General features: G+C 31.5%; 2 protein-coding genes across 3 annotated transcripts; both read right to left on the minus strand.

Moving 5' to 3' along the window:
• Positions 1 to 834: 834 nt before the first annotated feature.
• LOC136979894 (putative uncharacterized protein DDB_G0291812) lies at positions 835 to 22,095 on the minus strand. Of its 2 annotated transcripts, none has more exons than XM_067275923.1 (6): positions 21,527 to 22,095; positions 14,964 to 15,107; positions 2,462 to 2,539; positions 2,310 to 2,381; positions 1,770 to 1,941; positions 835 to 1,643 (listed from the first exon to the last, which is right to left on the minus strand). In XM_067275923.1, the coding sequence occupies exons 1-6, from the start codon at positions 21,768 to 21,770 to the stop codon at positions 1,196 to 1,198; spliced, it is 1,158 nt and encodes a 385-aa protein (XP_067132024.1). In that variant the 5' UTR covers positions 21,771 to 22,095; the 3' UTR covers positions 835 to 1,195. The 2 variants fall into 2 exon arrangements, with proteins under 2 accessions (XP_067132024.1, XP_067132023.1); XM_067275922.1 differs by having other exon boundaries at positions 14,964 to 15,103; positions 21,523 to 22,094.
• On the minus strand, positions 9,754 to 13,595 carry LOC136979893 (zinc finger MYM-type protein 1-like). Its single transcript, XM_067275921.1, has 2 exons — positions 12,994 to 13,595; positions 9,754 to 12,917 (listed from the first exon to the last, which is right to left on the minus strand). Exon 2 carries the CDS (start codon positions 12,272 to 12,274, stop codon positions 10,280 to 10,282), a length of 1,995 nt encoding a protein of 664 aa, XP_067132022.1. The 5' UTR covers positions 12,275 to 12,917; positions 12,994 to 13,595; the 3' UTR covers positions 9,754 to 10,279.
• Positions 22,096 to 22,479: the final 384 nt, after the last annotated feature.

Genomic DNA, 22,479 nt, shown 5'->3' on the forward strand with positions numbered 1-22,479 from the left:
CTTTTTCTGTGACGATGTTTATTTTTCCTATTCGTTATCATGACATTATTTCACCCAAAACTTCCTGTAGTCGTAGTTTTGTAATGTTCACTTTATTTACATGTTGGGTCTTAATGTCAAATTTGCTTCCACTATTCTTATGCCACAACTTTCAAAAGTTTCCTTCATTTAGATATTTTTGCTGAACTCTACTTTTTCAACCTGATTTCACCAGGTTTTTAATTGGACTATTTAAAGTTATTAAATAGCCAAATACTTATGCAAAGAATACTTAATTTGTGGAAATAACTTTAAAAATGTTAAGGTGATCATTTGGTCAGTGTTAGGCTACATTTCATTAATAAAAATATTCAGATGCTAATGTTTTATTAAAACACACCTTTGGTTACCACAGTAAAACCTGTATAAAGCGGACTCGCACGATACCTTTTTTTTCCGATTTGGCAAGTTTCTTTTAACCTAGAAAATCGCCGCGTTTGCGTTCCGAAGAATCCCCCCCCGTTTAGATAGGTTTCCGTTTTATTGAGGTTTTGCTATAATAATTTCGTTCAGTGTTATTTACCAAGTGTGGTCTGGAAAATAGCATTTTTACTTAAGCAAAAAATAATTTGTTAAATAAAACATGTTCTGTATTAGAATAACGTAGGAGTAATAGAAGAAAATTATTCTATTGTCGATGAATCAACAATATGATAAATCACGTAATTCTGTTTTTACAAGATAGATCAGTTCCCGGAAATTACGTGTAAAAATACATTGTATATATGGAAAATTAAGAGATTGGTTACGGACTTAAGAAATCAACGAAAACAGTGAAATAAACCATATGAAAAATATTGTTAAAATTTTATTTATTTGTTTTTTGCATGCTATCAAATTTTATTTCATATACATTGCACATAAATAAAAATGAATAATAAGAATATAAATTTCATTTGAAAAACAGAAAAACGTAAAGAATTAATGAACATAAAAATTGGGCTTTGGAATTTTCCTATACATAAGATTTTATTCGCTGTCACTTTCTGACAATAAACGCATACGTATGATTGAAATATAACTGCTATCACTAAAAATGCTTTGGTTATCTTTAGCTTCGTCCACAGATGAAGTTCTTTCTGTGAACTCCAGAACATCATTAGCAGTAATGTCCTGTGGTGCTGATGTTAGCGGTTTTAACAAATATTATGTAAATTTATGATGTTTTATTTTCTTCATTTCTTTCTTTAGATACATTATTTACATCTGTTGAACAGTTTGTATCATTGTTTTGAAAATTGTTTTGAGAATTGTTTTGATTGTTACTTGAATATGGTTGATAAAATGGTGGAAAAGGCATTGGCTGAGAATAATTTGGTATAAATGGAAAAGGATAGTAATTAGCTGGTGGAATAGTCCAATTAGTATTTTGGAAAGGCTGTGAAAATGTCTGTGAAGGTTGTGCCGAAGTGGAAGACTGCGGTTTCAAAATTCTGTCCATCATGTTTGCCATAGAAGAAAAAAATGTCTTCATTGATTTTGCAACTTCTATTTCTATCTGTAATTTCTTCCATTGTAATTCATATGATCTTTTCTCTGCTTCTAGTAATTTTTGTATGGCATCCTTTTCAGCTGTTTTTCTTTTCTTGGTTCTTTTATTTTGACTAAAATAAATACAATATATAGAATAAATTTTTGTTTAATAATTTTAAACTAATTATACAATTTTATTAATTATACAAAATATTTAGAGGTTTTATGTAATAAATTCTTGGACTTTAAAAACCTACTGATTAGATTTTGGCATTTCTTCATCACTAGAGGCAGACAATGCAGAAAATGCAAGATCTGATGCAGCAGATGCTGAATCACTAGGAAGAGGTGATTCTAATTCTCTTCCCATATCTGAATTATTAATATTCGACGATCTTCTATCATCTGCTTCTGTTATATTATTTGCAACTATAATTTTTAAATTTAGTATTTCATTATAATATATATAAAAAACAACTTTTTAAACACAAATGTTAGTGGTTGAGCCACCCTCACCATATACATCACATTACTACAATGCATTTACATATATACACCTAAAATATCATTTAAAAACAATATTATTGATTAAATTTTTGCTTTGTTAATTCTTTAAGTTGTTGAGGGATGGGATGGTCCAACATCACCTCACTAAAATGCATTTTTATTGGACTTGGGTATGTCCTCAAAGTTTTAGTCTTCTATCTTAATTACAAATGGATAAAATATGAGGGCATAATGCAAAGAAAGTTAAATAAAAAAATTTAATAAAAACAGAAATGTATATAGTTTATTACCATCACTTGAATTTCTTTGAACATCCGATTTCTTATTGTCAATCTTTAATTTGTCTTCAACATTATTTAAATCTATTTTTGTAAACAAATAATTTCAGAATAGGAGCATTAGAAAATCAGACTTTAAATACTGTATATAAAATAAAATCTACCTTCAATAGAAAATTTTGAAAAATTTGATTCTTGACCTTCAATCTCAATTTCCAAACTGTTTTCAATATTTATGTTATCTATTAATAATAATATAAATAAATATTAATTTCTTAATGATGATGATGACAACTATAAATTTCAAAGAATATGTTGCCAAATAAAAATTGATGATGATAATTTTATAAAAAAATTATTTTAAACTGTAAAATTTTAAAAACTAATTAAAACAATAATTACAATTTAATATAATTGATAATTATTATATAAGTAAATTTAATCTGAAAGTCATAATATAGTACAGACATGGGCAAATGCGGCTCTTTTTGAGTTACATGTGGCTCTTACTGAAAGTGTTAATTTGTTTATTATTACAATTTTATTTTTGTAATTTTCTGAAAATATGTTTATTAAAAAAATTCAATACTTGTTTCATATTATATAATAAAATCGTGCACCTTACCATACTGTCTGCCATGACAGTACAGAACTGCGGCTCCCATGCATTTTGCAAAACCTACATTTCGGCTCCCACTGAACTCTTGCTTGCCCACCCGTGATATAGTATATATAACACAAATAAAAACAGAAACCTGTAGGGACAAAATATATTTCATTTTGATGAAACTGAAATTTATCTTAAGTAATGCTAATTCTTGTGCTTGAAATCTCAATCAATCTGTCAAGATGCAACAAAATAATGTCTGTTAAAGGCAGTGTGCAATTTCTGAAAAAAAGGATGCTTACTCTGTGCAGTAGGCTTACAATAGTATCTCATTTTACTATTAGGGGAGATGGCACAAAAATCATGGTGGTAGTACTACTGCAGTGTGAAAAATATTGCAGCTGGTCTACATGCATTGAAACAATTTTTGAATCTCTCTAAAACGTGTAAAAAATCAAAAGGACACCACTATGAAACACTCCACTGTTTCTAGATCATGGAAAGGTCATCTAGATATGTATCTTAGGCATTCCTAAACATTGCTGTCAACCAGTACTGACAGCACTAGATTAATGCTCTTTTCTTTTGCTTAGTTCACTTTTGAGGAGTAAACACCACATGGAGTATATACACACAGTCAGCAGCCATTTTGGCTGCTGACTGTGTGTATATACTCCATGTGGTGTCTGTTGGAAAAATCCATACAATTTAGACATCATGATTATACAATTTCACTTATAAATCATCCTTGTGACTTGTGTAAAATCGAACTTGTAGTGTTGCAAAATTCTAAAATTTTCAACATTGATATGATAAGAGGAGAAAAGAAGCTGTCCAAGATTAGGATACTTCCTATCCAGTGGCGTGCCGTCATTGGAAGCGATGGAAGCGCCGATTCCACCTTCCAATGACCTTCCCTTGTATTTTATAAAATATAAATTTTCATATTTTAACGTACTTTGAATTAATTAAAATGAATATTTTATTATAACTGCATTATGTATCTTTTACAAATTTCTATACTACATGTGAAAAAAAAACGATAAGATTGCTATTGTATATTCGAAAATTCGGTGGCGGAAGGAATGTCGAAACCGAGTCAGTTTCTAATCAGCCAGATTATATAGGCATTAGCACATGTGGTTTACAGAGCACCAACCTCACCCGGTTTAGCTGGTAGAAGCGACACACGCGTACGGAGTCCAACTTTATAACTCGGACCGGTTCTGAGCTGTTAGCCGCCTGCCTGTCAACTTCCAAGCAGCCAGATTATAGGCATTGGCGCATGCGCTTTACAGAGCACCAACGTCACGGTTTAGCTGGTAGAAGCGACACACGCGTAAAGAGTACGCGACTTTATATCCCAGAGCGGTTGTGGGCTGTTAGCCGCCTGCTAGATATTCGGCCACCCTCGCCCGATTATGTGAATCATGAGCAGACTAGATCAACGGCGGGCAACCCGCGGGCCAGCTATGGCTAGCGAAAAGTTTCTATCCGGCCCGCGAGATCTTTAATAGATTATTAAATTGGAAAAATAACTATTAATTAGTTATTTTTCCAATTCTTTGTAATTTTCGAAAACGATAAAAAAAATAAATGTAGTAATTAACTTTTTATTTATTTATTTCATATTTGCAGACTAAAAAAATTACGAGTCACAAGAAGGCGTCAATTAACTACTACGGCGCAAAAAAACGTAAAATTTATTCTGGCCCATGTTATAAAAAAGGTTGCCCACCCTAGACTAGATTTATAACAACCCAACCGATAGGAGTTTACTGGCACGTTTTTATGATAGTTCTGTATAGTTGACAGGAGTTTAAAAAAACTCCATTAAAATATTTGATATATTTATTCTGCGTTTATTCCGCTCTCCCATCTTATATTACTTACGGATTTCAATGTTAAACCGGTGATATTACGATTTAGTATGTCCCATCTGTAAGGGGATGCAGAAAAAACGTGTACAATTCTAGTACAGTGTTAAAAATTAACCGTTACTTTGGCAGCATCATTTACAACCAAATTTAATGAATGAGACGTACAGTACATACAATGGTACAAAAAAAAGCTCTAGAATTTATTTTCCTTAAATTTACGATTTAGATATCCGTTGTCATAAAAATTTGTCTTTCCACTGTTTTCCCAAGACTACAGATATTCAGGTACAAAGTAACTGGTTTCGACTTATTTCTACTTAAGAAGTGACTAGATAATTAAGAGATTAGGGAATGGGGACATAAATAAAATCCTGTTGAAAAAGCCAGAATTTTACTTCAACAAAAGCTTAACAGAACCAATCACTCGCTCAGTACAGTGGGAAACTGATTTCCGTGTACACCTGGTATTAAAACAAATTAGTTAGAAAACGAATGACTATTAAGTTTAACATAGTTAGATTTTTACAGCTACGGTGAGAAACGTTTAAAATTTACAACAGCCCTTTGAGATATACTAGTGATGCGACAAAAGAGGCATTTGACATTGACCGGTATCGGCACCCTCGGGATTTGGCACGCACACACTCACTACACACCTACCTGGACCGTCACTAGTTCCATCCATTAGCTACTCGTATCAAGATATTTGACTAAGTGGATTGTTTTAAGATTTAAAAAGTAAAGACTATTTTATGTTATTTTTATGTACGTTTCTTTACAAAGCTATATTTTAATTATAATTTTCTTTAAAAGTATATTAATACAATCAAACAATACATTGTACCAGGTATGTATATCCACCGCACATTTTATTTCACCGAGTAAGTTTTTATAATTTATTTTAGCCCTTATATCGTGGCTAGCAATTCAGAATGTAATTGTGATATTAAAAATACATTTAGAGAAGTCTACAGTTTTTACTGGCTTATCGAACAAATGAATACGAATGGACCCTAGACCAGTGATTCTTAACAGGGGGCCGGGGCCCCTGGGGGTCCATAAGAAGTTTGCCAGGGGCCGCCAAATTATGCAAAATTTCCTTCAGAATATAATAAAAAGAAAATTGATGTATAATCCGAATATCGTATTGAAAAGTGAAATAAGAAAGATAGTTTTCCTATTTAGTTTTTATTTATTTATTTTGTATTTCTTCCTACATACAACTTTGTTAGTACAGAAGAAATAAATGTAAATATGCTACTTACACCGCAGTATTTACTTCTTTTATTCCAAAGCAATTTTAAGAAACTATTAATGCTTGGAATTTTAAAAATAATTAGGAAAAATAGTAGGCTTTGAAAATTTAAATATTTTTGCAAAAGTTATGCAAAATCCTTACGACAAGTGGGCGTTTTAGTTTTAGTTTAGTTTTAGCATCGACATTGGATCGATTTATCGACATGTTTCTTATTTTATTTTCTGTTAAAAATTAATGAGTTTTCATGTTTAATTGTGAAGTTTGAATGTTATTTAAATAGATAATGAAATAATAAAATTATGATTTACATTTATTATATAAAAAATAAAGCATTAATAAAAAAATCAATTTATTATAGATAAATTATCAAATTATCAAATATAAATTATTATTAAAAAATGGGGGTCACAAAAAAATTATGAAATATTTGGTGGGCGGCGAGTATAAAAAGGTTAAGAACCACTGCCCTAGACCATCACTGACGCGCAATTAACTGATTGCCCCTGGAAGTCGGCTTCTTACAGAAACACAGCTTTCCTGTCATCAAATGTCACGGCACGCCACTGTTCCTATCTTTTTGGAACACAGAAAGGGAAAATCTCTTCAAATCTTCAAATCTCCACCATCCTGGTGGAGATTTGAAGAGCCTGTAGTGCTCCGCCACTTTTTGATTGTTTGGTTTTGTATGTGTATATATTATATATATCATTGGACATAACTTCGCATTACTTTTATTGTATCGGGTTATTATTATTGTGTTATTATTATAGCGTCATTATTGTATCGGGCTTTCCTTTCTTTCTTTCGTTGTTCATAAATGACACATGGCCCCTTTTCTAACCAACTTTGAGGGACGCATGCAAAAGGGACCCTTGGATTGGTTGCCAAAGGATCACGTGGGAGACGGCAGCAGAGAACTGTATAAATAGAAGGTCCAGGCGTGGAAGGGCACCTTTTTCCCTGATTTTTCGGAGGCCTAACTTCGTCCGCCTCAGCTGGACCAGTGTCATCGAGGGACACAAAGCGAGCACGTAAGTGAGAATCGGAGAGTTCCTGGGAACAAAGGAGAAGAGGATGAAAATCGAACTCCATCAGAGCCGTACGAGAAACTAACGAAGTAAAGTGAATTAATACAGACGTAAGGAGGTCTGAGGTATCGTCTCGAACAAATCTTTTTTCCTCCACGCGGGATAATTGTCGGTTAGACATCATTGTAGTTACGGAGTCACCGTGAGTTCAATGTTCTAAGGAACACTTGTTAGTGTAAGGATTATGTGAAGACCGTTACGTGTTAAATAAGGACAAGGAGAGTGAAGGTGCTGTACACGTGCTAATCGTACTCTAGACACGTGAGGTTGCAAGGGATTTCGTGTATGAGTTTTTGTTTCCATGTTGGTGTTAGATACAAATAAATACATTTTCTGTAAGCCGACTCCTTTTTTTTGTAGACCAGTAGACCTCGGCCTAACTTTAGGGTCTTAACAAGCCCCTTAAAATTGCATCCTTGTTAAAGTCTTTTTTTTTGTGTGTGTGTGTGTGTGTGTGTAAAGCACATCTTTACATTTCAAATATCCATAAATTAAAAAATAGGTTAAATATTTTACAAAACTATTAATAATTTTCATTTTCTTTATTCTTATCTTCTGAATCTGATTATTAATATAGATTAAAAATTCTAGGCAAATACTTTTTTATACTGATTCCAAAGGGCAATTTAAAATTTCAGATATCTTGTGTCAGCCAGATGGTCACATAGTAAAGTGTTTTCATATTGTCGTGGGGCAATCAGAATCACAATTTATTATTGGCCATGCAGGCCATTAATTCCCCATCCTCATTCATAACAGCTAACTCCTTTTCTAGGTCTTGTTACTCTGTGTTGCACATGATGGTCATAATATTGTGGCAGGGCATAGCCTAAAATGTGTTGGTGCCTTGCATTAAATGAAACAAGTAAACAATCAATTTCTTGATATACACAGTAGTAAATACATGAAAACAGTGAAAAATAAATTTGAGAACACAACTGTAATCAGTTTTCACCATCAATCTTGAATTAATCTTAATTCAAGTAATGTTTTAAACATTACTTGAATTAAGGTTTGCTGCATAAAAATATGGTGCACGATATTTCACATTGTTTATCAATAGTTCTGTACACATAAATCTTTTAAGATTCATGTAAGTTGAGCAACAATGTCCTGGCTAGTGATATCAAATGATTCATAAGGCTATTAATCATTTTATTTACTTCAAACTGTTTAATTTAGAAAACCAATTAGTGAAGTATAACAACTATTATAATCACCCCTTGCATCAACTGTCATCATTGCAACTTAAGTTGCTGTTAATATTTTTATGCATTAAATCAGTGTTTTTCAACCATGAGGCCATGGCACCTTCGGGTGCCATAGTGTCACAATTGGGGTGTCGCAAAGTTTAGGACCTTTTTCATTGAAATTTACTTAAGTGTAGTTCAAGATAACTCATTGTCAGTATTTCAACAAAATTCAATAGACTTAAATTTTGATTTTGAACACATAGAAACACTATTTTTGCATTAAAATGCTACTTCAAACTGTCAATTTAAAAAAATTTTTTTTCTAGGGAGGGAGTCCCCTCCCGAACATAATGTTCATTTTCACAAAAAATTCATCTCCCCCATTAAAGCCACTCTTTTTCAGATTCTAGATCCTCTGCCGGTCAAGGGTGCCACAAGTTTTTATTTTTCAATCAAGGATGCCACTCAATGAAAAACATTGAAAAACACTGCATTAAGCCCTTAAAATAGAGTATTGTGAGAAAAAGGATTAATACATTAAGCACCATAATAGTGGGAACAAATTATCACACTGGCCATAGTCCTTTTTATGAACAAAATAGCACAAATATGATGGCTATTTAATATAATTTTATCTGAATTGTTAAAAAAAAAACATTTTTTTTCTCAATTTTTAGGCATGTTGCAAAATTGCAACACATGGTCTGAATGATTTTTTTTTCTAATCATGTTATGCCATCTTATATGTTCATCAGCTTTTAAACTCAATAAAACTTCTACCACATTTAAAGTTGCACAAATGTACCAATAGAAATCCAAGAGAAATAGAATAATCACTGGAATAATGTACAGTACCTACTGTTTTCTTTTACTGTTTTTGTTCACTGAGAGAAAATGATTGTTTGTTAAATATTTGTTTTTGTGTTTTATGGTGGCTTGTATATGAGGGGAATTGATGCTATTAAATTTTAGTGAAAAGTCGAGAGGGTGGGGTCTGCTTTAAAATACGTCCTGTTTGGACGAAACAAATTTTGCTCGGTATACAACTTTTGTTCAGTATATGACTTAATTCAATTATACATACCATCTATGAACAAATAGCACTATTGGTGTACTAGACCAGACTAGACGTTTGCGGTGCCACAGTCTATAACTTTGTTAAATTTCTTCTGATTTTAATTTGTAAGTAAAACTTTTTTATTAATCATGAATTGCAAAAAGGCAAATGAAAAGCAACAGAAAACTAAAAAAACGACTAGAATCACAATGGAACTGAAAAAAGAGATTGTTGAGAAATATGAAGGTGGCATGCATGTTCGAGATTTAACCGTTGCATACAGGGCCGGCCTTCTCGATAAAGGGGCCCGGGTGCAAGAAACTATTTGGGCCCAAATGTTTTTCTAAAATAAAAAAATTTACAAACACGAACATATATTAATGCATGTTTATTTAAAGCGTGATTTTGTTCTTGCTAATACATTAATTACTTCAGAAAAATTACAATTTTTTGCAATTTCTTTTTCGATGCTTAATATAGCAAGTGCATTTAAGCGTTCTGCACACATGCTGGATCGAAGATAATTCTTTATTAATTTTAATTTGCTGAAAGAGCGCTCAGCACTTGCTATAGTAACTGGCAACGTAAAGAAAAGTTTTAATACAGTTAATACATTTAGAAATAACTCATTATAATTATTATTTAGTATGTATTGCAATATATCTTGTGCGTTATTTACATCCCTTTCATTCAAAATCAAATCCCGTAGCAAACCAATTTCCTGGATTAGGTTTTCATCTACATCTTTGTTATAAAAATTTACAAAGTTTTTGGAACATTTTTCTAATTCATGTTTTTCTAAGGTTTTCATATCAGTGATTAATTTGAAATCAGAAATAATATTTGGTATACTTTTAAATCTATCTTCTATTTGTACAATAACCGTATCAATTAGAGTGTTAAAAAAAATAACATCTAAATTCCTCTACCGGGTTTTCTATAACTTCATCTTCTGCTATTTCGGAATATAACCTTTTTCTTTTTCGTATTCGTTTTTCAGGAAAATGTTCTGAAATATTTAAATTACGTGCTAGCACTTTTGCTTCGTCTAAAAATGTGTTAAATTTTGTTCTTAAATTTTGGATTTCAGTTTTAATTTTATTGACTAAATTAAAAGCCGACTCAAGAATAATTGTTTTTGCTTGAAATAGTATATTGATTGCGTTGATTTTAGACAACATTGCAAACCATACTACTAAACATAAAATAAATGGCATTTCTTGTATTGAATCCAATAGACTTTTAGCTTCGGATACCGCTGTATTATCGTTACTTACATAAATAAATTCTTCTAGGGCATTACAAGTTTGTTCAAACTGTGTATACACTGCTTTAACCGAATCTATTTTGGCTTCCCAACGAGTGTCACATAATGGTTTAAGAGTAATGTTTAAATGTTTTTGTAGAATTTCCCATCTCTTTGTAGATGCAGAAAATAAGCAATATAAACGTTGCAATATCCCAAAAAAATTTTTACAATATATACTGCTGGAAGCGGCATCACAAATTAATAAATTAAAAGAGTGTGATAGGCAAGGCACATATATTGCATGAGGGTTTAGAGCAATTATTCTAGATTGTACACCTTTATATTTCCCTTTCATGTTGCTACCGTTGTCGTATCCCTGCCCTCTGCAATTCATAATATCTAAATCAAGCTCACTTAATGTTTTCAATAGAGTTTTTGCTAGTCCTTCTCCAGTCACATCAGTTGCTTCAATAAACCTTATAAATGACTCATTTATAATTAATCTTTTCTCTTCAAAATTTACATACCTAATAATAACTGAAGTTTGTTCCTTATGGGAAATATCAGGAGTACAATCCATTTGGACACTATAGTATGTGGCTGCTTTTATATCGTTTTTAATTTTGTTAAGGACTTCATCTCCTAACGCAGAAATAATTTGTTCTTGTGATCTATGTGCTAAATGATGCACAATTCTATTTTTCGAATTTTTTATTCTGTTTATATGATCCATTAACACAGAGTCGTATTTACTTAAAAATTCGATTAAACTTAAAAAATTTCCATTATTAGGCGTTCCTATTATTTCATGGGTTCCTCGAAGTGGAAGATTATTACATGCTAAAAATAGAATCACATCTACAATTCTTTGAAATAGTAATTTAAGTCGTTCCGTTTCCTTATTTATATTAACTTGATTAGTTTCATCAATAGTCGAACATAAATTTAGTCGTTTTAGTAATTCTTTCCAAGCAATAAACGAATTAAAGTGACAAATAGAACGCTCATGATCTTGAATTACAGTTGACAGCTTTCTCCAGTTACTATAGCCACCTATAAACCGTGTAGATTGTTCATTTCCTCTTCTTTTAGAAAATAGTATACAACAAAAACAAAATACCGAGTCTTGCGTTTTTGAATAAATTAACCAGCTGCGAAGCTGGGTTTCACCATTTGGCATTTTTTTAAAGTAGTACGTAGTGGAAAATGACCTACCTTCATCATTCTTAGCAAAAACTCCTTTGTGTTGTACAGGTCCGGTTTTAACACAAAACATTCGAAACTTATCAGTTATAATACTTGGCCATAAATCTGGATCACTTATGTTCATTTGATCATATTCGTTATTGTCATTTTCGACGTTATTTTCTGATTCGATCATATTTGTATAAACATGCGGTTCTTCAACGAATTTCACAGTTTCAACATTTTCATTGCAAGACTGTGTAGTTTGTGCGGAACTTTCTTCTCCAGTTGAAGCTTGAACTGTAACTTCTGAAGTCGAAACAATTTCATTGCTGGAATTACTTCGTAGCCAAGAAAACAGATCTACTTGTGATTTCTTGAAATTTAGCTTTTCTACTTTTTTCTTTTCTGCTAATTTTCTTTTTTGACACCCAGAGGGATATTTCCTTGGCATGGACATGATTAGATGTAACAATAATTAAACGTTTTGTAGTATGACACGTCTTTCTTTCTCGTGCTGAACTCGAACTCTCACAACTTCTCGGAGGCTCCTTGTAAAGTATTGATCTTTTAGCAGAGTGGGAACAAAAGAAGCGCGACCTTGTCAATTGGACCCACGTGCGGTCGGGTAATACCACTTGTAAGGTCAACACCTTACAGAGGGAAAACAAAGGAAGCGCCAGCTTTGTCAATAGGACCCACCTGTAGGCTGTAGTCAGACCGAAAGTTCCAGAAATAAGACAGACAAAAAAAGATAGAAGAAATTATAAAAGAAACATTAAAACTACGATTATATACCAGGGGCGTGCCGTGACATTTGATGATAGGGAAGCTGTGTTTCTGTAAGAAGCCGACATCCAGGGGCAATCAGTCAATTGCGCGTCAGTGATGGTCTAGGCTCCATTCGTATCGTTTATTCGATAAGCCAGTAAAAACCGTAGACTTCTCTAAATGCATTTTTAATATCACGATTACATTCCGAATCGCTAGCCACGATATAAGGGCTACAATTAAAAGTAAAATAATAAAAACTTACTCGGTGAAATAAAATATGTGGTGGATGTACTGGTACATACAAAATATTCTTCAATTATATGAATATACTTTTAAAGAAAATTATAATTAAATATAGCTTTGCAAAGAAACGTACAGTACATAAAGATATAAAATATTCTTTACTTTTAAAATTTTAAAACAATGTACTTAGTCAAATAGCTCCCTACCAGTGGCTAATGGATGGAATCGAAGACGGTTGCAGAGGACTGCCAAATCCCCAGGGTGCTGATACCAGTCAATGTCAAATACCTCTTTTGTCGCATCACTAGTATATCTCAAAGGACACGACAGGGCTGTTGTAAATTTTAAACGTTTCTCACCATAGCCGTAAAAATCTAAATATGTTAAACTTAAAAGTCATTTGTTTTCTAACTAATTCGTTTTAGGACCAGGTGTTGTCCACGGAAATTTCCAAAATTTACAACTTTTCGGTCACTCTCGTCGAATTGGAAAAATTTGTCTTTATTACATCTAATACAATATTTCGAAGAAATCAGTCCCCACTATACTCGGCTGTATATTGGTTCGGTTAAGCTTCTGTTTAAGTAATATTCCGGCTCTTTCATCGGGGTTTTGTTTATGTCCCCAATTCCCTAATCGCTTAATTATTTAACTACTTCTTAAGTAGAAATAAGTCGAAACCGGTTACTTTCTACTCGAATATTTGTAGTATCGGGAAAAAAGTGGAAAGACAAATTTTTATGACAAACGAATACATAAATTGTATAATTTTATATGGCCGACGGCCACAGTATTATTTTCATTTCTTAACGCGGGCTATATGGTTTTGAAATTTTTTTTAAAAAGTCGAATTTAGGTGGGGATCCTCGGGAGTTCCCCGAATCAAATAACAAAAACTAAACATTCGCATCATCGAGAATTAGTTTAAAGATTGTCGAAATTCAGAGATCTACAATAATAATGTTTACGATAAAATGTACTTTTCGTCATACTGATAACGATAGGAATATTGTCAAGTTTTCGTGTGCATTCTTGATAATGTTGGGGCCCCCTCAATCGCGGGGCCCCGGTGCGTAGCATCCGCCGCACCCCCCCGATGGCCGGCCCTGGTTGCATACCATATTCCAAGAACGACGATATCGACAATTGTGAAAAATAAAGACATTATTAAATCTGCTAACATTGCAAAAGGGGTTAAATCAATTTCTAAACAGAGATTGAAGACATTAGATCATGTTGAGAAATTGCTTTTGCTTTGGATAACTGAAAAACAGTGTGCTGGCGACAGCATATCAGAAGCAATTATTACTGTAATAACTTTAATAAAAAAATAAATTTTATTATAGATTTTTAATGTGCTTAGTGTTTCAATTATTTTACAACCCCATTAATATACCATATCAAGAGAGGGGATTTTTTTTACATTAGAATGGATTAATCATTTTTACATTACTTCTTATGGGAAAGGTTGGTTTGGCATATGTCCTATTTGGTGTAAGTCCAAACATCAGGAACTGATTAAGGTCGTATACCGAGATTCCACTGTAAATGTATTCATTGGAACTTGCAGCAGAAATTAAATTCATTAAGGAAAGAGAACATTGTTTAGAATGGGTTGGCAACCTGTGGCATGTGGGACAATTTTCAGTGGCACTCTGACTGAATAGAAATGTAGCAAAAATTATATTTTAATTATTAATTACACATTTAAATGGATATCCTAGTTCAGCGAAGGCTGTGGTGCATTAAAAACAAATCTCTTGTTTGTATATTTCTATTACAGCACATCTGTTTATGCTCCATGTCTCCATTTACATGTTATGCAAGCACTTCACATGTAAGAACATAATTCAATTAACAACTTAACTTGAAAATTATACATTTTTGAAATCAGTTATAACCAGACTAATTTTGATAACATATATAATAAACTTGGTAGAATCATGTCGGCATTCGGAATAACAATATAACTGATGTTCAGCACAACACCGCTGAAAGGTTGTCTATCCCTGGTTTAGAATTAAGAATGAAAAATTTCAAAAAAAATGTGTAATTCAAAAACATTTAAATAAGTTTAAAAAATTAATGGATTAGTAAACATCAATATGATAAACTTATATTTTAATACTTACTTTCATTACAAATTTCTGAAGCATTACCCTCTCTTTTTATTTCTATATCTAAACTATCCATGGTATATCTCTTATCTGGTAGAGAACGACGTCCTAATATAGAATGCATGAGTTTCCAATAAGGCCAATCTGGAAATGGGCTGCCTGTAAATATAAATAAATCTATTTTCAAAATATATTCTAAGATGAAAAATATCTGTTGAAAATATTAAATAAATTATTTTACTTAATACTTATTAATGACTTTTCTTTGCAATAACAAAACTTACACTTTTTGTGACATTAAACAAAAATATTTTAGATATAAATGCTAATGCTATCATTTCAGCTTGTAACATTTATGTAATGCAATATTCTAGGAATCAGGACCATCATTATATGTATACATAAACATCACTAAGCCTAATTTATTAATAATAAACCAAACTACTGCTGTAATTAATCAAGCTATTTTTCACCTGCTATTAATAATTACATACTAAACAATTTGGTATGTAATACCATACTAAACAATTTATGAATTTAGATAAGAGATGGCACCTAATGTCTACCTCTAGGTAGACATTAGGTGCCATCTCTTATCTAAATTCATAAATTCATAATTTAATATTTATTAAATAATTTTTAGAAGTCTGAATGAAAAGAATCAGCCTGGAGTGGGTTTCAAATCTGCAACACCTGCTTACCATGCAGTACGTTGCCACTTACGCCACTCAGACCACCAAACAATTCTTCGCTTCCAGACCTATTTAATCCTTGATATAACCATTCATGGTTACTTGTGACACGACTAGGGACAACTCCTACGCCCATGGCCTTTAAAAACATTTACTATACCACTGATGGCACTCAGCCGGTGATCGTTTTACCCTGGCATGGCATATATACAGAGGTGTCTGCAACTATAGGGGTACAAGTTATTAAAAATGGCATTGTATGTACATTAATAAAATATACAGTACATATATATATATACCAGTATCTCTTGATTAATGCAGCCAATTAATTCCTTGATGATACCATGTATATCAAAATCACATTAATCAAATACAATGATACCTTAATACTTGAAGGAACAATCACAATGCTCTACAACAAATTTTCGGTTAATAACAAACATTTGGGCTGTAATTTGAAAAAATTATAGACCTGTAAATTCCCACTGTCATCCTTCCTTGATCTCTTGAACAGTTAGATAGATGAAAGTCGAGACCAGATATGGAAAGCTTAAGGGTAGGAGGCCCCGATTAACTATATATAAACTTCTGGTGAAAACCGAAAGTTGTGTTATTTCTATTCAAAAATTTTCCCCCGAAAGGATAGATAAATGACTGGCACAACTCAATTGCTAACAGAAAAGGTATGATGTACTGTACAGGGGTAAGAATACTAATTTAAGGTGGAGAGCATATATTTTAAATTAAAAATATGGATTAAAATTTGCAGTCCAGAATTGTGATGATGTCACAATAAATAATTGCTCATTTTACTTTAATTTTGTCATCAGTAAAAATGTTTTCTGTGATAAAAATGAGTAACTAATTTAAAAATAAAATAAAACCTTAGAGTGCTCTTTGGGATTACGAAAAGAACAACCCAATGACAAAGGGAGGACACAGTAAGCTTACCGAACACAGTCCTGGAAAAAAGTTTGAGTCTACCTAAGTTTTCAAACTTCCATTAAAATTAACTAATCTCCTGTAAATATGTTGTTGTTTAGGTATTATAATAACCATAAACCAAATATGAAGTAAAAATTTTTTTTAATATTTGTGGGTGCGCAGGGGAACCAAGCAATAAAATATATTATTATTAACGGGTTGGTTCCGGCGGGTTCGAATTTTCACATATTTAAAAAATTCAAAATTCAAGAAATTACTATTTGCAATTTGCCTGGAGAAAAGTTTGAGACCAGGATCAAAAATTTATGTTTTACAACATTCTAAAATACAATAGATATTGTAACCTAATTTGTATACATCCATCTTGTATGTTTTCAACCATTAGTAAAAATCAATTTGGTAAAACCTTAACAGATGAAGAAAAAGGCAAGATACATGCATTCAGACTGGAAAATTTGAATGTAGGAATTTGTATTTATTGCAGGCCTACTAAGAAGATCAAAATGGTAGTTCACAGTTACTTAAAGGACCCTGACAATTATGGTAAAGCTAAACATTGTGGTAGGCCAAAAAAACTTTCTGCCAGAGATGATAGGAAATATTGAGAGAAGCTACATCCTCTGGTATGTCATCTAGTCAAATTACAGCTTTTCTACAGCTACCTGTAACACCAAGAACAACAAGGTATGTTCTGCAAATCATGCATATATTAAAATGCATGCACAACCAAAATTGGCAATCTCCCATAAGGTAGCTGGACTTCGCAATACATTATGTTGGCCATTCAGATTTATGGAATCGCACCACTTTTACTGATGGTCTTCCCATCAGTAAAAGTGGTGCGATTCCATACTTTAAAATTTAACTTGACTCTGATGATATGCAATACTATTGATATGATGTGCATAATAAACTTCATCTTTTATCATGTTGTGTACAAGGTGAAGGATATGTGATGGTGTAAGCAGCTTTCACTCATCAGTTAAAATCAGTTATTGCTTTCATTTCACCTTGTTCAAAGTGTTAGGAAACTATTGTGAGTAGCCAGGGGCCAGGGGTCGATCTCGACTGACCACTTACTCGGCACTGGTCGTTAACCTGCTCTCAAAGTCGAAGGATGGCTTAATTTAATGTTGGAGACAAGAAAATCGCAAGATCTTCATCTCAGTCAGGACCTGACCCCAGATAGGGATGAAATTCACACCCTGTCACACATTTAAATTATTAAAAAAGAGGGCTTAAAATTTAGAGTGGGGAGGAGTGCATAGGTAAGTTGATAGGAGTCTGTTGAGAAAACTAGAGTCAAGTCCAATTAACAACTAACAAATACTTTAATTAACAAACAACAAGAATATAAATGGACTATCTGATTAGAATCTATGATTCAACCTTAAAGTTAAACCCCTAACTGTGAGATCGAGAGAGAGTTTAAACAAAATACTGATTATAATACCTCTATATTATTGACTTGAAAACTTTGTCCTTTAGGCGGAAGTTACTTGTATGAGGAACTATGGCACTCAGTTCAAAATAGAAGAGGATACTGGACGAAGGCCTGATGTGCGTGGAGTGTGGCACGTATCCTGTATTTATACTATTTTTCTCCTCCAACAGTGATTAAGAATTAAGATCATCTGACTGGGTGTCATGATGAGTTTTTCGGTTTAGTCAGCCCTTTAGTCATGGGAGATAAAAATCTCTCTTAGGAACTGACTGTCAATGCAGGAAACATTTGCTCCTTGTTCTCTTTGATTTGTAGCTTTGATAAAAATTCCAAATTACTACATTTAATTTTAAAAGATTTTCTATTAATTTCTAGAATATTTTATCACAAAATATTCAGAATCTCACACTATCTTCTATCATTCAGAAATGAAGCAGTGGATTGACATTTTATTTTCCATCCTATTGATAATGCTGCCTCAACAATGACACAGTTGCCTGACAAAGATATCAATGATTTTCCAAGGCATGTATTCTGGATTTAAACCCAATAGAAAACCTTTGAATGGTTTAGTAAGAGTGGTTTATGCCAATGGAAAACAATTTAATAATGTTTTTAATCTTAAAAAAGCAATTGTGACTGCTTGGGATGAAATTGGAACAACTCTTACTATATCCATGACCAATGGATTGATTGATGTTATTCAGATTAATAGAAAACAAATTAAGTATTAAACATTGTTTTTCCCACTATGTTTCATTTTTGTAGTGCTTTTTTGATCATGGTCTCAAACATTTTTCCAGGACTGTAGAATTAAAAAAGTTTTATTATGCTGCACCTATAATTAAAATAATATTTTCATATCATCTAAAATGTTATAAAATATCACTTTATTTTAATCAAATTTTATAATATATTTTTAAAGTTATAAATTGTTATAAATCATTTAATTTCATTACAAATGATTTGTTGATTAAATAAAGACAATTCATTCAACAAAAAACTTAACAGTTTATTAAATGAATTATATATAATATCACTCTAATATCAAAGTTTATCATTTTATATACATTCATCTAATAGGTAGAGGAGATTTTAAATGGCCAAAAGACTTTACATTGAAAATTGTTATCATTGTTTCAGATTTTTCAGCTATTAATTGATGAACAGGTTCAACAATTTATGATTTTAAAAGTAAGTTTATTTTGATACAACTTTCAAGAAAAAGAATTTAAAATTATCCATTATTTCTATAATTTTCTTAATGTGATTTGCCATTAGAAACCATAATTGAACAGTGCTCATAAACAGCAAAAATTCTGTAAAATAATTACGGTAGAGTAAAACAATAGATAAAAAATTAATAAAACTATATTTCTCAACTCTTTGACTTCCAAGTAAATTGAATCCTAAATATATCTTTTACCAATGTTACAATCTTGGAGTACAACTTTCACATCAGATAGTCATTTAAAGTGTCTAAAATACTTCTATTTGAACTATTTATATGATTTGTGTAAACTGGACTTTTATTCATTACTATTTTAAAATCTAACTAATTGACATAATGTATATTATAAATTATATATTTAGATTCATGTATAATGTATTTAGTAGAATAGAAATGCTAGCCTTTTATATGTACAGTACAAATGTAATTGGCATTTTTCTTTATTTTCTTAATATTTATCTTTTAATATTAATGTTTTAATATTAGTGTTTTATATTAATGAAATAATCTTTGGACTTACGATGATAAAACTTTTCAATCATTTCATAAAAAACTTATCAAAATGAGCACAACAAATTTTAATTTTAAGGTCAGCAGGGCAGTTAAACATTTAGACCCATCCAAAGACGTCAACGACTTTGGTATCATACCCAATTTAACGTAACGATGACCCACTACGAATATTCAAGAGAGGATCGATAGTCTTAGAATATTTCTATTCCTATGGTGACTGATCAAAAGGTTTTGTATCATTCTAAAATATTGACTCTCTCATTAGCCATCATAAAAATATTTAATAACTCAGTAATCTAGGAAGAGAGAGAAGTTTTTCTATATTTCTATATGTTTCAATTCAGTAAGTGTTAATTTTGGAAAATAGGTATTGTAGTTTGTGGTTTGGAGATCAATTTAATTTAAATAGCTGGAAAAATTTTTCTGAACACTTTTTGTTGTTTAAAAACTGGAAAAACAGATAAAATTTTATTTTGTTATATTGCATGGTTTCAGCTTAATATATATATATATACACTGCAATTTTTGGTTTTATAGGCTTTATCATGCATGACAATACTACAACTAAATTACAGCTTGGCAGCTGACACATTTGTCAATCTGGATATAAATGTCTTAAGTTGAAATGATACATTTTATAACTAATGTCTAATGTAAGAATAGCATATAATTTCAGCTAATATTTTCATTTGACATTTATATTTTGTTTCAGATTTTATTACAGAACTTTTAGATTTCATCCATTTATTTAATATTTTGTTTGAAGTAATTTATAATGAATTAAAATTTTTAAATCAAAATCTAAAAACTATAAATAGAATGTTTAGTTAATTTTAAAAAAATTATTCAACTTTACTTTTTGGAATATGTGGGGTGTTGGAAAATGGTAGCATTAATCATTTTTAAGTGTCCTTTAATCCAGTTGTAAAATTCTAACAACCCCATATGTAATACATAAGTGAAAAAATCTTAGTCAATTTTTAAAGTTAAATTACATATTATCTATAGATACACTCCAAATTCTATTTATTTTATTATTCATTTGAAAATATAAATATGAATAACTGATCATATTCAGTTTTTGCATTAAAAATTTATCATATTTAAAAATTATTTTTAAGTATTCTGCTTCTATTCCTTTTATTATGTTCTTTATTATGGGCTGACAGAAAAATTTAAATTCTGGAATATTTATTCATTAACTATTTGCAATTGAATTTAATAAAATTAGTGAAGAAGTGAATTTATAACAATAATATATTATAATTGTAGTAAAATTCCTCAAGAATTGCTTTTAATCATAACACCATTTTAACCCTATATAAAAACAATAATAGTAATAATAATTACAGTATATTACTTGTATATATAATTCAATATTTACTGTTTGTTTTATGAATCTACAATTAGAATTTTAAATAATCGGTAAACGTGTATTTTAATATAGAAACATTCAAGAAAATAATAATTATTAATAGACAATGCCCTAGTATATTGATAATACACTGGGGCATTGTCTATTTCCTTTATAACGTTTCAAGCATTTTATTGTATAAAAACGATTTTCTCGCATTTATTATTTTCTCCAGTTTATATATATATATATATATATATTTAATTAAAAAATCAGTAGAAATAAAATGAATTGAATAGAACGGTTACAGAAACCAGAGTTTAATCCAAAATGCATATCAAGTGACGTAACACAACTAGTGTTATTGATACCCGCGCTTTCCGTCCACAGCTTACTTACCCGGTTTTAATGTCCGTTTCAGCTTAAAATACTCCTTTTTCAGGTTAGAAACTCTGGTTCTGAGTTCGGAAGGAGTTCTCTCGAATAATTTAAGTTCGTTGGCAATTTCGTTCCATAATATATTGTGTTTATAAGCTTCTTGAAATTTCTTTTGCATTTCTTCACTTCCCCATTTGTAGAGTAGAGCTTCGGTTTCCTTGGCACTAAAATTCTTCTTTTTCTGTCTATTTAAATTGTCGGCCATTTTGGTAGCGTGTGGACTACAACTCTCCGTCGGACACGGTAGTTACCCACATCCAGGTTTACGGCTGTAGAACCAGAGTCCAGACAGGAACCGAAATTTTACTCCGTTCTTTGATCTTGTTTTCTGTCGAACGAAATGCCATCGTTTTTCTAACATTAGTTATTTTGGAAACTCTCTAACGGTCCTTTCTACAGAAAAAGAAACACTATTAATAAACTTGAACGATCTCGGATCACGTGACCGCGCGTCTCTATCACACCAGTGTCGATTAAACCAGTTTCTAGTGTGGTTAAGCCAGATGTCACGTGATTTGCCTGAGTTTCCTGTGGCATGCGATGTATTTGTTCTCGTCAACCAATGCATTCTAGTTAATTTTTTCCTTTGTTTATATTCTATTCATATTTTCATTTAAATATCATAATATTTTGATTAATTAATTAATAATATATATTTTTTAATTACAATCTTTATGTTCCAGTTTGATTCAGACCGTCCGGTGTTTCGAAAACAAATATTTTTTGCCGATTTATTTTTTCATTTGTTCAGATTTAGTGTGATATTTAAAGGGAAAATTTTTAATAGCCAATTCTGGCATTTTGTCTGTTCTGCTGTTGAATCATAAGCGTGGTTGAGCGATGACTGAAATGCCTAAGCAATAAAAATGTCAGCTTGTTGGTTTGTGTAGATCCGAGTTCCTGTGTGAGTTAGG

Source organism: Centruroides vittatus, unplaced genomic scaffold (genome assembly GCF_030686945.1).
Source record: "Centruroides vittatus isolate TY-2023 unplaced genomic scaffold, ASM3068694v2 contig_651, whole genome shotgun sequence".
Lineage (NCBI taxonomy): Eukaryota > Metazoa > Arthropoda > Arachnida > Scorpiones > Buthidae > Centruroides > Centruroides vittatus.

Excerpts from the sequence above, each read along its gene's own strand:
- LOC136979893 (XM_067275921.1), bottom strand. The coding sequence starts at position 12,274 with ATGTCCATGCCAAGGAAATATCCCTCTGGGTGTCAAAAAAGAAAATTA.
- LOC136979894 (XM_067275923.1), bottom strand. The coding sequence starts at position 21,770 with ATGGCCGACAATTTAAATAGACAGAAAAAGAAGAATTTTAGTGCCAAG. Across the intron at positions 2,540-14,963 it reads TTCAGAAATTTGTAATGAAA|ATAACATAAATATTGAAAAC; the intron begins GTAAGTATTAAA and ends TATTATTAATAG. Across the intron at positions 2,382-2,461 it reads TTCAAAATTTTCTATTGAAG|ATTTAAATAATGTTGAAGAC; the intron begins GTAGATTTTATT and ends TTACAAAAATAG.